This window comes from Aquarana catesbeiana, linkage group LG01 (genome assembly GCF_042186555.1).
Source record: "Aquarana catesbeiana isolate 2022-GZ linkage group LG01, ASM4218655v1, whole genome shotgun sequence".
In the NCBI taxonomy this organism is placed as follows: Eukaryota; Metazoa; Chordata; class Amphibia; order Anura; family Ranidae; genus Aquarana; species Aquarana catesbeiana.
In genome coordinates, this window is record NC_133324.1 from 193,677,460 (window position 1) to 193,693,819 (window position 16,360).

The window sequence follows — 16,360 nt, forward strand, 5'->3', positions numbered from 1 at the left end:
ACTTGTCTCTGTGCTGTTTGGCATATTGTAGGCAGGTAGTAATGGCTTTCTTCTGGCGACTCGACCATGCAGCCCATCTTTCTTCAAGTGCCTCCTTATTGAGCATCTTGAAACAGCCACACCACATGTTTTCAGAGTCCTGTATTTCACCTGAAGTTATTTGTGGGTTTTTCTTTGCATCCCAAATAATTTTCCTGGCAGTTGTGGCTGAAATTTTAGTTGGTCTACCTGACTGTGGTTTGGTTTCAACAGAACCCCTCTTTTTCCACTTCTTGATTAGAGTTTGAACACTGCTGATTGCCAATCTCAATTCCTTGGATATCTTTTTATATCCCTTTCATGTTTTATACAGTTCAACTACCTTTTCCAACAGATCCTTTGACAATTCTTTTGCTTTACCCATGCCTCAGAATCCAGAAACGTCAGTGCAGCACTGGATGAAAAATGTAAGGACCTGTCAAGAGTCCAGAAACTCATTGACCTTTTACACACACACACACACTAATTACAAGCAAACAGATCACAATGGTTACCTGTAATAGCTATTCAAACCCCTTTGTGGCAACTTGTGTGCATGTTATCAGGCCAAAATCACTAGGGTATGTAAACTTTTGATCAGGGTCATTTGGGTAGTTTCTGTTGTGATTATGATTTAAAAAGGGTAAACACGGTTGATTGATAATAAATGGCTTCAGCCAAACACTAATCACGAGTGAAGGAAATGTGTTTGTTATCATTCTGACAGGGGATAAGATGGAGCTCTTGTGTTTCTGCTAAGCAGGAACACGGATCCCTGTCTTTACCCAGTTAGAGCATCCCCCACACAGTTAGCAAGCACTCCCAGGGAACACATTTAGCCCTTTGATCGCCCGTTAACCCCTTCCCTGCCAGTGTCAGTGCAGTGACAGTGCATTTTTTTTTTTAGCACTGATCACTGGTCCCCAAAAAATGCCACTTAGTGTCAGATTTGTCCGCTGCAATGTCGCAGTCCGGCTAAAAAACGCTGATCGCCGCTATTACTAGTAAAAAAAATAAATAAATCCATAAATGTATCCCATAGTTTGTAGACGCAAAAACTTTTGCGCAAACCAATCAATATACACTTATTGGGAATTTTTTTTTACCAAAATATGTAGCAGAATACATATTGGCCTAAACTGATGAAGAAACTAGATTTTTTTTTACATTTTATTGGATGTGTTTTTATAACAGAAAGTAAAAAATATATATTTTTATTTTTTTTCAAAATTGTCACTCTTTTGTTGTTTATAGCGCAAAAAATAGAAACTGCAGAGGTGATCAAATACCACCAAAAGAAAGCTCTATTTGTGGGAAAAAAGGACATCAATTTTATTTGGGTACAGTGTGGCACGACTACGGAACTGTCATTTAAAGTAACGCAGTGCTGTATTGCAAAAAATGGCCAGGTCATTAAGGGGTTAAAACATTCCGGGGCTGAAGTGGTTATAGGGAATTTCTTACACTAAACTGTGGACACTATGGAACATCTCAGAAGGAATCTCTTAACTGTGAGTCACGCTGGCTGTTAGACACAAGTGTCCCTCTCGCTTTGTAGGAGATTGGCATCTTCCCCAACTCTCTAAAACATGCGTTTGTCAGCCCCATACTTAAAAAGCCCTCACTGGACCCATCAAATCTTAACCTACGCCCCATCTCCTTGCTCCCCTTCTTATCCAAACTCCTTGAACGTCTGGTCTACAACTGACTGAGCGACCACCTTGCCGATAATACCCTGTCCTCTCTATCAATCCCTCCACTGGCTTCCGCTCACCCAACGAATTAAATTCAAAATACTAACAACTACTTACAAAGCCATCCACAACTCTGCCCCCAGCTACATTACTGACCTAGTCTCAAAATACCAACCTAATCGTTCTCTTCGTTCTTCTCAAGACCACCGGCTCTCTAGCTCCCTCATCACCTCCTCCCATGCTCGCCTCCAGGACTTTTCCAGAGACTCTCCAATCCTATGGAACTCCTTACCCCAATCTGTCAGATTAGCTCCTACTCCATTAGCTTTTAGACAATCCCTAAAAGCCCTCCTCTTCAGAGAAGCCTACCCTACCCACACCTAACAACTGTATTTTTATTTTCTCCATCTGATCATCCCCCACAGCTGTTACCTTTTGTTCCACTTGACTCTCCCTTCTAGATTGTAAGCTCTAATGAGCAGGGCCCTCTGATCCCTCCTGTAGTGAATTGTATTGTAACTGTACTGTCTGCCCCCATGTTGTAAAGTGCTGCGCAAACTATTGGCGCTATATAAATCCTGAATAATAATAATCCATTTTATCCCCCCCTTTTGTGTGTGTGTGTGTGTGTGTGTGTGTGTGTGTGTGGTCTACTGTCTTCTAAATCAAATTAAAAAAAAAGCAAATTTCAATTGAGAGACACAAACCATGTACAATCCTTGTGAGACATTTTGCCTATTACTGGCTCCACTAAGTTTTGGCTACCCAGAACCTTTAGTACATACCATGTAGAAGTGGTTAGCACTGGAAATTTAAACTGGCCAGTATGAGGCACTGGGGTATTTTTATGGGAGTTGGACAGCTTTATATATCTACAGCTTAGCCATAAGTTTGCTACTACTTTACATTCCATCAGAAAAAAAAAAAATGTATAAAACCGTAAATTTCCATAAATAAAAACAAGGCTCCACAGAAATTTTGCTGTACAGCTATATTTTATTGTAAAAAAAAATAATCATATAAATCATGATAGACTAATTTATTTGGTTAAATAATATTTTGTACTGCAGCAAAAAGCACATTCTGTGGTCAGTACTTGGCAATACTGTGCGAGAAACATGGACATAAATTGTTGTGTAGATCCACATCATAATATGGTATTCCTATGTCAAACATGCAAAACTGCTTTCACCAGACAGTGGAGGTTCTACACTGAGACATTTGGGGGATTCAGGACATGATGTATGATGAATTCATGATGTATGGTGAATCCATGATATATGCTGCAACAGTTCTTTCTACTGAGGCTTTTGGGCAGTGTGTGTATATATTACATTACACACACACTATATGGAAGGAAAGGTGAGGGATATGCCTTCAAGTTGTCAATTCAATTCTAAATGAAATATTCTGATGCAGACAGGTTACAAAAAGCAAGCACTTGAGTGGTTCCCGCTGGAACCCCTCTATTTCCTAAGGCAATCTCTGTGTCCTAAACATCTGAGACAAGCAGCTATTCAATAAAATGTCTCAAGGTCCCAAAGTTATAGAATACTTCATTGTCAGATTCTACATTTCAAGGACCCCGACATGATGATAAAACCTTTAAAAAAAAAAAAGGAAAAGCTGCTGAAATTAAACATAAATAATAATCACTTTTTTTTTTTAAACAGGAGAGCACCTTACAGTATAGTCTAGGACCACAGCAGACCAAAATGGTTTGTGCCTATCCCTCTTAAAATGCATACAGTTGTGTTAAAAAGTACACCACTTGGGAATTTTTTAATTTTTCATAATTTGAACAAGCAAATATTAGATCTTCATCACAGTGGATGCAGATACAGATGATATTTTGCAAAAAAAACTGACATGCTGAATAAATTCTCATAATCTAATTGAAATAATGAAAACTTGATTTGGTACATGGAAAAAAAAATTGGGTATACGCCTACATTTATCAACCCTTAAAATTCCATGTTCTAGATTAGACGCCAATATTTAGAACCTCCTTAGGGAAACAGTATTTAGGTGGAAGCCATCCGATTTACTCTTTGTTGTGTGGTGTCGTTTTGCCAAGTTCAAAAGAGCTCTCTGAAGCCCTCAAAAGATAATTGATGCCCAGGTCTGGCCAAGGATTTAATAATTTGCCAATTTCTTTTAAATCAATAATTCCACTGTAAAGACTTTATTCTACAAATTGTGCAGATTTCAAATGACTGGTAATTCGTCCGGCACAGGCTGATCAGCAAATTTTGTTCAAAAGCGGAGTCTGGGAGTCTAAAAAGTCTCCAAGAATGCCAAAATGTCATTGTGGGATGTGCGGGTAACTCTTGCAATAGCTGTTGTCAAAGTGCACGCAACTACAATCAGAAAGAGATTGAACCAATTCAACCTGCATGGGAGGTGTATCAGGAAAGAGTTTTTGCTGCTCAAAAAGAACATTAGAGCAAGACTACAGATTGTAATGTTGAACATATAGGCAAAGATCAGATGTACTGGATAGACGTGCTGTGGACTCATGGATGCATGAATAAAAGATAAGAGCTTCTAGCCACTATGAATTCTGCATCATAATAAAATGTGTTTGATGAGAAGGGCTGAAGTCGAACCAGAAATGGATCTTTCAACACAATAATTATCTAAAACACTACCAAATCCAACAAAAAATGGCTCAAACAAGAAGAAATTGTGGATTGTCTAGTCAAAGCCCTGATTTGAATCCCATTCAAATGTTGTGCGGGATTTGAAAGGGGCAGTTCATTCAAAAAAAACCCACAAACATTTCGTATGGAGAAGTGGTCAAGCTTCTGAGGCCAAGGGTGCACTTGCTTTTTTCCATAGTACACCAATAATATATTGATATGATTGTTGAATAATTAAAAAGCAAGTTCCCTTGATATGTAAGCATATCATCATATAAGCACTGTTTGAATCAAGATCTAATATTTGCCTTTTCAAATAGGTTCAAAAAGTCTGAATTGCTTACATTTTCACATGACTATAGACCACGCTTCTATCAATCTTGATTTTCCTGGGCAACTATTTTTAAATTGTATCAAGATTGTGCCATATAGGAAGATTAGTGGCAATAGAGCTTAGATGCGTTCTTTTATAGCTTTCACATCACTCGCCCATCATTACAGTTTCTCTGCAGACTCCAGGTCATTGTGTATTCTCCGACTGAATAAACTAGTAATACTGACGGTACAAATAGATAACTGAATTCAATGTGCATCACAAAGGACAAATGTTGTAGTCAAAAAAACCCAATTTCTTAATAAGTACCAAGTACTTTACCAAGCTTATGCTATTTTTCTAATGAAAGTAATTACTTTAAAATAACTCATGTCTTATTCAATTAATTTTCTTATTTGCAAATAGTTAAGCACAGCAACCAATCAGAATTCAAAGTCAGACTGGTACAAGTTTCCGATTGTCTGCTATTGGTTACTGCATAATTAGTACTTAATAGTTACAAGGGCCAACATTTTTTTCATCAGCGTACAGGAAAAGTGGTTGAATGTTCTTTTATAATACAGTGTTACTAACCAAAAACATTTTGATCCAATTACTCCAGTACAAAAGAAGATCACTTGGTTAATACATGGCTTAGAATAAGAGCTATGATTCTCCAACTTAACATGATGTAGCTGTATATCAGTCACTGCTGAGATGATGAAGATGGTTTGAACTCATTTCACATTTCTTGGCTTTCCAGGCTTCATGGAGCTGCTGGAGATGTTTATAAGTTTTTAAGCTTACATTCAGTGCTGGGTGGATTTCATTAATGCCAGACTCTCCCATCAGCGAAAGGCCACAGATCCCAAAATATGCATGCAAGGCATCTAGAATGATGTAAAGTATACAGGTTATTTTTTTTTTCAACAAGGTAATCCAATACATTGGTGGGTACATCTACTATAATTTGTTCAGTTTGGGCTGCCATGTATAGATATTTCAAGGGTGCAAGGCCACTGCATTAGTAACATGTTATACCCTGAATATGGTGTACTTATTCTTTAACCTGTTCCCGACCGGTGCACGCCGATTTACGTCAGCAGAATGGCACGGCTGGGCAAATGGGTGTACCCGTACGTCCCTTTGAATTTGCCGCCGTGCCATTGCGCGCACCGTCAGCCGGGAGCTCCGTGAGTCGGGTCATGGGTCCCGCAGACTCGATCGGCGCAGGGATACCTGCGATCGCCTCACGGAGAGGACGAACGGGGAGATGCTAAAGTAAACAAGCATCTCCCCGTTCTGCCTAGTGACAGTGTCCCTGATCTCTGCTCCCTGCGATTGGGAGCAAAGATCAGTGACGTGTCACATGTAGCCACACCCCCCCCACAGTTAGTAACACATCCCTAGGACATACTTAACCCCTCCCTAGCCCCCTAGTGGTTAACCCCTTCACTGCCAGTGTAATTTACACAGGAATCTGTCATTTATACAGCAATCAGTGCTATACTATGGTCCCAAAAATGTGTCAAAAATGTCCGATGTGTCCGCCATAATGTCGCAGTCATGATAAAAAATGCTGATCACCGTATTACTAGTAAAAAAAAAAAAAAAAAAAAATTAATAATAAAAATGCTATAAAACTATCCCCTATTTTGTAAACGCTATAACTTTTGCGCAAACCAAACGCTTATTGTGATTTTTTTTTTTTTTACCAAAAATATGTAGAAGAATACGTATTGGCCTAAACTGAGGGAAAAAAAGGGGTTTTTTTAGATATTTTTTTGGGATATTATAGCAAAAAGTTTAAAAAAAAAAAAAGCGTTTTTTTTTTTTCAAAACTGTCGCTATGTTTTTTGTTTATAGCGCAAAAAATAAAAACAGCAGAGGTGATCAAATACTACCAAAAGAAAGCTCTATTTGTGGGGAAAAAAAGGACGTCAATTTTGTTTGGAAGCCACGTCGCACGACCGCGCAATTGTCAGTTAAAGGGACGCAGTGCCGAATCGCAAAAAACGCACTGGTCAGGAAGGGGGTAAATTCTTCCGGGGCTGAAGTGGTTAAAAGCCATCAACCAATGATGCATACTATTACATTGTTTCCATGCTACATACACTCAATGGCTCCTTTCATACAAGCATCATCCATTCAGTCATGTTTTTTCAAAGAAAATATCAGTTTACACTTTGTTTTTACATCCGGCCACTGTTGTCCTTATCGACCAAGATTCATCCCTGCTGTCAGTGGGAGTTCCCTGCTGACAGCAGAATGAAAACAAAAAAGCTAAACGACTGTAAATGGATGATGTTTGTTTTTGCTTCTGCCCACCGACAAACCACCATGACTCTGGGCCAGGGTTGTGGGGAAGAGGCCCTTAACATGGGGACAAGGTGCTTTGCTGGGGGGTGTTTTTTCTCATGGATAGCTCCTTTGTTTACATTCTGTGGTCAGCCATGAATCTCCTGGCTGACAAGGATGAGTCATTGGTTGTTAAGGAGCTGGCACTCACCGTCATCCTACCAACCAAATGACCATCGCAGGGATGAGTCATGGTTGTTCGCCGGTGGACAGAATAAAAAACGGACGTCGTCCATTTACAACCATTTACAGGTCTGTTTAAGTAGATTGGGCACTGATGACTTGTTCGGTTTGAAAACATGAACAAAAATGGAAACAGATGCTCATCCATTTACATCCATTAGTCCACAGAAATGCCCTGTTGTCCGTTTTAGGGATGCACCGAATGGGTTTTTTGGGGCCGAAACCGATACCGAATACAAATCTTCCTTGATCCTGAAAACCGAAACCGATACCGAAACAACACCAAAGCCGAAAGTGACTGTTTTAAAAAAATATTTTTATACAGGAGATGATCAGAGACTAGGGACATGGTACAAGAGATTGCCAGAGACTGGGGACATGGTACAGGAGATGGTCACAGACTGGGGACATGGTACAGGAGATGGTCACAGACTGGGGACATGGTACAGGAGATGGTCACAGACTGGGGACATGGTACAGGAGATGGTCACAGACTGGGGACATGGTACAGGAGATGGTCACAGACTGGGGACATGGTACAGGAGATGGTCACAGACTGGGGACATGGTACGGGAGATGGTCAGAGACTGGGGACATGGTACGGGAGATGGTCAGAGACTGGGGACATGGTACGGGAGATGGTCAGAGACTGGGGACATGGTACGGGAGATGGTCAGAGACTGGGGACATGGTACGGGAGATTGTCAGAGACTGCAGACACATTACAGGAGATGGTCAGAGACTGGGGGCATGGTACAGGAGATGGCCAGAGACTGGGGGCATGGTACAGGAGATGGCCAGAGACTGGGGGCATGGTACAGGAGATGGCCAGAGACTGGGGGCATGGTACAGGAGATGGCCAGAGACTGCAGGCACATTACAGGAGATGGTCAGAGACTGCAGACATGGTACAGGAGATGGTCAGAGACTGCAGACATGGTACAGGAGATGGTCAGAGACTGCAGACATGGTACAGGAGATCAATGCAGCCTCACCAGTGTCCATCAAATGCAGCTTCACAAGTGCCTGTCAGATGCAGCCTACCAGTCAGTTGTAGTAGCCTGTCTGTGCCCGTCATGCAGCCTCACCAGTGCCTGTGTTCATATGTAGCAGCCCGCCAGTGCCCATGCCATGCAGCCTCACCAATGCCCGTGCCCATCAAATGCAGCAGCCCGCCAGTGCCCATGGCATGCAGCCCGCCAGTGCCCATCATGTACAGCCTGCCAGTGCCCATCATGTACAGCCTGCCAGTGCCCATGTTATGCAGCCTGCCAGTGCCCATCATGTACTGCCTCCCCTGTGCCTGGTAATGCTATGTCATGCTGTGTGTCAGATCGGAATCGCCGTGCAGCCAGTTTCATCCTGGTACACCCCTCAGAGTCTCCCCTCCCTCCTCCTCTCACTTCTGTCCTACATAGCATCCCCAGTGCCTGGTAATTAATGTCACGCTCACACGCTGTGTGTCAGAGATCTGAATCGCCATGCAGCCAATGTCCCGCCTCCTATGACACACAGCACAATGATCCCTGGCATTGGATCAGAGTGCCGTCTATCACAAGAGGCGGTCTAGGAGGCGGGACATCGGCTGCATGGCGATTCAGATCTCTGACACACAGCGTGTGAGCGTGACATTCATTACCAGGCACTAGGGAGGCTGTGCAGGACAGAAATGAGAGGAGGAGGAGGAGGAGGGAGGGGAGACTCTGAGGGGCGCATGGGATGAAACATGTGCGGCACCTGGCAGGATGGCCCCACCCCTTTTTTCAGCGCCAGTATCGGCAAAAATTCTCTTTCGCCTTTTTGCCAAAAGGGCCATTTTCGGCCGATATGTTTCGGTATCCGAAATTTTGGTGCATCCCTAGTCTGTTTCTCATCTAAAAATAAATGGATAAGAAATAGGCAAGGGGAAAGTCCGTGTAAAAGGGGTAAGAATAATATGCAGTAACTATGTATAGAAAATAATATACAGATTTCTTTACGGTAGTAAAACTAAAAAAATAAATTTCCTCCTGCAAGGTAAGGTAATAACAGTGTGCTAGTATGCATTGCATACTAACACATTATGAAGAACTTACCTTGAAACTAAGCCCTCCAGCGCACACAGTCACCGTTAAGAGGGCTTCCATCTTCACTCGGTCTTGCTTCTGGATCCGTGGGCTCTTGACACTAGAATGGCCAAGTCACAATGACGTCACTACAGCGCAGGAGCACGAGAGTCACAGCCACAGCACAGGTATGCCATTCCTTCAGAGCGCATGCGCTGGAGACGTCACCGGCTGCCAAACATGCGGATATCTCCAAAGCGGTGTACGTTTAGGAGATATTCATTTTACCTACAGGTAAGCTTTATTATAAGCTTACCTATAGGTAAAAATCACAGAGGGGAGTTTACTATCAGTTGACATTTGTGTGCCCCTTTAATTAGAGGTTGAATCTGCTCCATTTTTTAGGTTTAGAAGAGTGGTTCAAGTTTGTGCTTGCACCACACTTTGTAATTCCCCCCCATTATGCATAAAATTACGATTAATGGCAAGAAATACCTGGGTGACTATCTGGCCATTTAGCAAAACCTCCAACAAGGCGGTCCTGGGTAGAAAGGATAAAATTTCTGTTTTTCTCAAAATTTGTGTAGTTGAAGATATTCAACAGCTGAAATAAATGAAAATAGGAAAGAATGTCAGCAACTTAAATAGATAAACTACCTTCAAAGATGGTTTAAAGTTTTACAATCAATACGGTTTCAGTTGTACAAAAATTTACCCTTAAAGTTGCTCCCACCCAAAAGGAGTAACAGGTGTCAACTGGTTTATTGGGTCTCCCATGGAAACCATTTTGTTGCCTCAAAATACACCATCTTCGTATTCTGTTTAATTCTCTCTCAGAAAATACATCTTCAAGCTTTCCCATGAGACAAAGAGAAGCAATTCCGCAAAATGTGGAACCACCTGATCAAATGAGAATGAAAAACACAATCATTCAACACAAGTTACAAATGCATTCTTAAAAAAATATCCAGCTGTACCTAGATTTTATTTTTTTGTGTGTGTTATAAATTGTTCCTCTTTAGAAGTTTGAACCTCCAGCAACTCCAGTTCCCAGACGCTATAGTTATTACTATTACATGGGTAGCTCAAATTTTTGCACAGATCGCACTATGTTCAGAATCAGCATAGATATTAGAGGGCGATCAAACTTGCAAACTTACCTCACAACAGGAAATTTAAGATAACATATACACTACTAAAAAGGCTAATGATTAATTGTAGAACAAAGGGCTCCTCATGGTATAAGATACAAAAGCAGCAGCCAGTAACACTTTTAGAGCATTGGATTAATCACTACTGCATACCCCGTTTGTGGTTTTTGAAATAGGTTCTCCATTAAGTGATGCAAAAAACTGATATTTTAGTAGCATGACTAAGCTACTAAAATAACTTGTATAGGTCTAGCCTAAATGGGTACAAGGTCGTCTTTGATAAATTAACAAGTCTGCCAAGTCACTGACAACAAAAATATTCAAACTGGCAAACTTTCTGCTCATATTTATGGGTTAAAGCGGAGCTCCACCCTAAAGTGGAACTTCCGCTCATCGGATCCCCCCCCCCCCCCCCTCCGGTGCCACAATTGGCACCTTTCAGGGGGGTGCAGATACCTGTCCAATACAGGTATCTGCACCCACTACTGGGCATAGATAGCCGCAGATACCCGCCCCCCATTGTGTTCTGGGAAACACACAGTTCCCAGAACACAACGGGGACCAGTGAAGACGCGCAGCGCGACTCGCACATGTGCAGTAGGGAACCGGGCAGTGAAGCCGCAACACTTCACTTCCTGATTCCCTGACTGAGGATGGTGGCGGCAGGGGCAGCCGAGAGACGATCGATCGGCTTCAGCTGCCGACATTGCTGAACCCTGAGACAGGTAAGTGTCCATTTATTAAAAGTCAGCAGCTGCAGTATTTGTAGCTGCTGGCTTTTAATATTTTTTTTTTTTTAAGGTGGAGCTCCGCTTTAAAGTTACAGTTTGTTAAAAATCATGCGACTTCCTTGGCCTCTGATCCTCCTCCTCGGAAAGCTTTACTGTGAGAAGAAAGAGGAGGATCCAGAGGCCAGGTCATGAGGCCACAAGGGCTGTAAAGAGCAGAATCAGCAGGCTGGGCCCCGGGGAGGAAGAGGAACGAACAGCAGGCTGGGCCCCGAGGAGGAAGAGGATCAGCAGGCTGGGCCCCGAGGAGGAAGAGGATCAGCAGGCTGGGCCCCGAGGAGGAAGAGGATCAGCAGGCTGGGCCCCGAGGAGGAAGAGGATCAGCAGGCTGGGCCCCGAGGAGGAAGAGGATCAGCAGGCTGGGCCCCGAGGAGGAAGAGGATCAGCAGGCTGGGCCCCGAGGAGGAAGAGGATCAGCAGGCTGGGCCCCGAGGAGGAAGAGGATCAGCAGGCTGGGCCCCGAGGAGGAAGAGGATCAGCAGGCTGGGCCCCGAGGAGGAAGAGGATCAGCAGGCTGGGCCCCGAGGAGGAAGAGGATCAGCAGGCTGAGCCCCGAGGAGGAAGAGGATCAGCAGGCTGGGCCCCGAGGAGGAAGAGGATCAGCAGGCTGGGCCCCGAGGAGGAAGAGGATCAGCAGGCTGGGCCCCGAGGAGGAAGAGGATCAGCAGGCTGGGCCCCGAGGAGGAAGAGGATCAGCAGGCTGGGCCCCGAGGAGGAAGAGGATCAGCAGGCTGGGCCCCGAGGAGGAAGAGGATCAGCAGGCTGGGCCCCGAGGAGGAAGAGGATCAGCAGGCTGGGCCCCGAGGAGGAAGAGGATCAGCAGGCTGGGCCCCGAGGAGGAAGAGGATCAGCAGGCTGGGCCCCGAGGAGGAAGAGGATCAGCAGGCTGGGCCCCGAGGAGGAAGAGGATCAGCAGGCTGGGCCCCGAGGAGGAAGAGGATCAGCAGGCTGGGCCCCGAGGAGGAAGAGGATCAGCAGGCTGGGCCCCGAGGAGGAAGAGGATCAGCAGGCTGGGCCCCGAGGAGGAAGAGGATCAGCAGGCTGGGCCCCGAGGAGGAAGAGGATCAGCAGGCTGGGCCCCGAGGAGGAAGAGGATCAGCAGGCTGGGCCCCGAGGAGGAAGAGGATCAGCAGGCTGGGCCCCGAGGAGGAAGAGGATCAGCAGGCTGGGCCCCGAGGAGGAAGAGGATCAGCAGGCTGGGCCCCGAGGAGGAAGAGGATCAGCAGGCTGGGCCCCGAGGAGGAAGAGGATCAGCAGGCTGGGCCCCAAAAAATAGGATCAGCAGGCTGGGCCCCAAAAAAATAGGATCAGAAGGCTGGACCCCAAGAAATAGGATCAGAAGGCTGGGCCCCAAGAAATAGGATCAGAAGGCTGGGCCCCAAGAAATAGGATCAGAAGGCTGGGCCCCAAGAAATAGGATCAGAAGGCTGGGCCCCAAGAAATAGGATCAGAAGGCTGGGCCCCAAGAAATAGGATCAGAAGGCTGGGCCCCAAGAAATAGGATCAGAAGGCTGGGCCCCAAGAAATAGGATCAGAAGGTTGGGCCCCAAGAAATAGGATCAGAAGGCTGGGCCCCAAGGAAGAGGAGGATCAGCAGGCTGGGCCCCAAGGAAGAGGAGGATCAGCAGGCTGGGCCCCAAGGAAGAGGAGGATCAGCAGGCTGGGCCCCAAGGAAGAGGAGGATCAGCAGGCTGGGCCCCAAGGAAGAGGAGGATCAGCAGGCTGGGCCCCAAGGAAGAGGAGGATCAGCAGGCTGGGCCCCAAGGAAGAGGAGGATCAGCAGGCTGGGCCCCAAGGAAGAGGAGGATCAGCAGGCTGGGCCCCAAGGAAGAGGAGGATCAGCAGGCTGGGCCCCAAGGAAGAGGAGGATCAGCAGGCTGGGCCCCAAGGAGGAAGAGGATCAGAAGACTGGGAACAGCAGACGACTAGGCTCAGAGGAGAGGAAGAGATCCGACAGCATGAAGTTGAATAGTTCATTTGTTCCACTCATGTGTTTGACCTCCCTCTTTCAATCAGGGTGCCCAGACACCCTGGTGTACCTTCAGGTGTCTTTAGGGGTGTCTTGGCAAAATGCCTAAAAATTGCCCATAAACTGTATGCAAGCCAGCACGTAGATCAAGCCTGCATTTTAGTTACATGTAGTAACAGGTTTTCACTGTGCACCATTACAACCTTCTAGCCGCCAGCATCCTAACAATGAGACAGTTTGGCCTAGGTTCCAACATGAACATTGAGCGTCTGCACAGCATCCTTGTTTGTCCCTCCCTGCCCCTCTCTGTCAGTACTGGGCCACATTAATTGAGTGAGATAGAGCCCTCCCCTGCCCACAGCCTTCTATGACACATCACAAGTCCCAGAACGCTGCAGGACCATTTACAAAGTGCAGCAGGGCTTGTGCATGCGTAGTAAGCAGCTGGCTGTGAAGCCGCAAGGAGTCACTGACCACAGTTAAGATGCCAGACTGAAGACCTGTAAAGAAACTGGCTTGGGTGAGCGCGGTGCTGGATCCCTGAGCAGGGGAGTATCTGTTTATTAAAAGTCAGCAGCTACAGCTGCTGCTGACTTTGAATTTTCACATACCCAACTGAAGCGCCTCTTTAAGGCCTCATGTACACTGCTGCTGCTAAACTGATGTTTAGGAGCAGTCTGGCATTTTTTAAACTGCTCCTGAACTCTCCTCTATGTCATCTTATCAGTATATGTACACAGGGTCGTTTACAGTCGTTTCTAGGCAGTTGATTTTAAAGGCTTTTTTTGGAACGCAAAAAAATGGATTCAGAAGCTGAGTTTAGAGGCATTTCAAGCGCCAAACGCTTCTAAACATGGCTAAACGCGGTAACTTGCGTTTAGCCGCATTTCGTTTGCTCGTTACTGAATCTAACATTTCACAATACAAGAGAGGAATTGGAAAGAAGGGAATTGGTGTTTTTTTTCCCTCTTTGCAGAAGTAAAAGATTTCAGCGTAGAACAGGGGTAGGCAACCTTAAAGAGGTGGAGATCTACCGTAACAACATGGGAGAAGTCAAAGATTACCAGGCACAATGTTGCCTCCTCATACCTGAATTAAACCTCTAATTGGCGTACTACCATGTAGCAATCTTGGGTTTAAATCAGGGGGTGAGGAGGCAACAGATTGCCTGCTTAGCACCTGTCAAACACACTCGGATCGCTTTTCAGGGGAGCAGCACTGCCTGCTGCACTTGTGAATGAACACTTACTGTTCTGAGGCCCCTTTAAGGCTGCTTTCACACGGATGTGCTGTGATTTACCTACACAGTGGGTGCAGCGCAATGTATCTGCAACTTTCCTGGATTAGGGTTTTGCCATAGACTTAGACATAGCCCAGGCTGTGGTCTACCAGTCACCTGTCCGCGATCTACTGGTTGCTGACCCCCGGCATAGACCAAAAGCTTACACACCAATACTGGCAAACCATAAGGGATGTATTACTGGTTTAAATACATTTCTTGGTAAAAACGTGAAACTCTAGCCCCCTTATTCTACTGACAGAAGCCGTTCTAAGGACCGGCTTTTGTTGGGAGACATGCAAGAAAACAAGCATCCAATCCGTGATCACAGCTCGCGGGGGGGCTCAGCAAGAAAGATCACAGAACTAACATTTCTAAGTCTCTCTGTATGTGTGTACCGGGCATTATCATAGTTTTGTAAAAAGCCTGTTATTTCCAGAGATCAACAGTCCAAGACTCCAAGCCAAAATCTATACAAAAGAACTGAATGAGTCATAGAAGAGACTCATCCCTCATCAGACCGCTCAACTGAAATCAGATAGAACATACTGCATTGGAAGTTCTAGCTCTAGCAATACTTTATTAAATTAAAAATATTAAAATGAAACTGGTCCAAAACCATTAGTTTACCTTCAAAAGGTGGAGTTGGACTTAAAGTGGTTTTAAACCCCTAAATCAGTGGTACACTAGACCCCAATGATTACAATTAAAAAATGCTTTTTGAATTTACTGTTAAAAGGCCAAGTTTACCTTTTGTTAAAAAATAAATGCACATGATGTTGCAAGTAAAAAAAAAAAAATGTGCATGCATTATTTCTTTGCACCCGTGATCAGTAGATTTCGGGTGCGATGTCAGGCTCTTGAAGACACTTCTGACAGCGGTCTTCTTATACCCCCATATTTGGAGACGTTTACTCAGCTACAGGAAGCGCCAGTGAACTACGAGGATGCTGATGAGCGCCCGTCTAGTTCGCCGAGAGCTACAAGCCCTGTACCCCGAGTGACTTGTAGTTCGTTCAATCACAGATCACTGTGAATGAATGAGGCGGCTGTGTGGTAGGAGACCCGGACAGCTACACTGTTTTTAAAATGTGAAAGCGGTGCAGGAAGAGGATCCCCCGCCCGTTGTCACAGTGGGGGATTGGGGGGAGGGGGTGTGAGTGGGGCTACTGCATTAGTAACATGTTACAGCCTGGATATGGGTGTAATATGGAACATGTTACTAAAAGTGAACTTATTTCAATAACTTCATCTCACTCTACAATCGAGGTCACGTCTTTGTTGTTGCTCTCCCCTGTAGCACAGCCGGGCTGGGAGACATTGTTAATCCAGAGCAGGTCACATGACCTGTAAAGTTGCCCCAGCCTTTTTTTTTTTTTTTTTTAGACCCTCCCCCCAGGCTGTGAAAATGGAGAGTGGAGCTGTCAGTCAAGAATTTGATCCACCCACCAACACTTTGGGTGGACCAGATTCTTGACTGACAACTTCAATCCACTTTGCAGGGTCTATGAGGAGGGCCTGAAAAAGCTGTGGCAATGTCATAAAGGCATGTGACCCGCTCTGGTTTAACCCCAGCCATAGTAAGTTAGAGAATATTCCTCACAGTAAGCCGTGTGTAGACAACTTACGGGCACAAAAGAAAAAGAGCATGGGCAGTGTGGCTGCAATGATGCAGAGGCTCTATGAGCTTGCAGATTTTTGCTACCACACTGCCGGTGACTGCTAGCTGCAAAAGAAAGTTACAAATAGTGTTTAGAGCTAAACAATGGGCACATACACATTATTATAAATATTTGGAAGGTTTGACTATTTTTTTCAAACTGTTATACATAACACCTAGAAATCGTGCCTAAGCTGCACCCTGAAAGATTTACCTTTGGTTCTGAATACCTCCTGAAAACTAGCAGTGCACTATGTGAG

The 16,360-nt window shown here is 44.9% G+C and overlaps 1 protein-coding gene across 1 annotated transcript in view; it reads right to left on the bottom strand.

Moving 5' to 3' along the window:
• Window positions 1-2,688: 2,688 nt before the first annotated feature.
• The window catches only part of PGGT1B (protein geranylgeranyltransferase type I subunit beta), an 85,087-nt gene continuing 71,415 nt past the window's right edge, over window positions 2,689-16,360 (bottom strand). The window contains exons 7-9 of the mRNA XM_073624639.1: window positions 9,969-10,153; window positions 9,749-9,857; window positions 2,689-5,557 (exon numbers count right to left, since the gene is read on the bottom strand). Of these exons, the coding sequence (XP_073480740.1) occupies window positions 5,370-5,557; window positions 9,749-9,857; window positions 9,969-10,153 (482 nt within the window). The 3' untranslated portion in view covers window positions 2,689-5,369. The remainder of the gene's footprint in view (window positions 5,558-9,748; window positions 9,858-9,968; window positions 10,154-16,360) is intronic.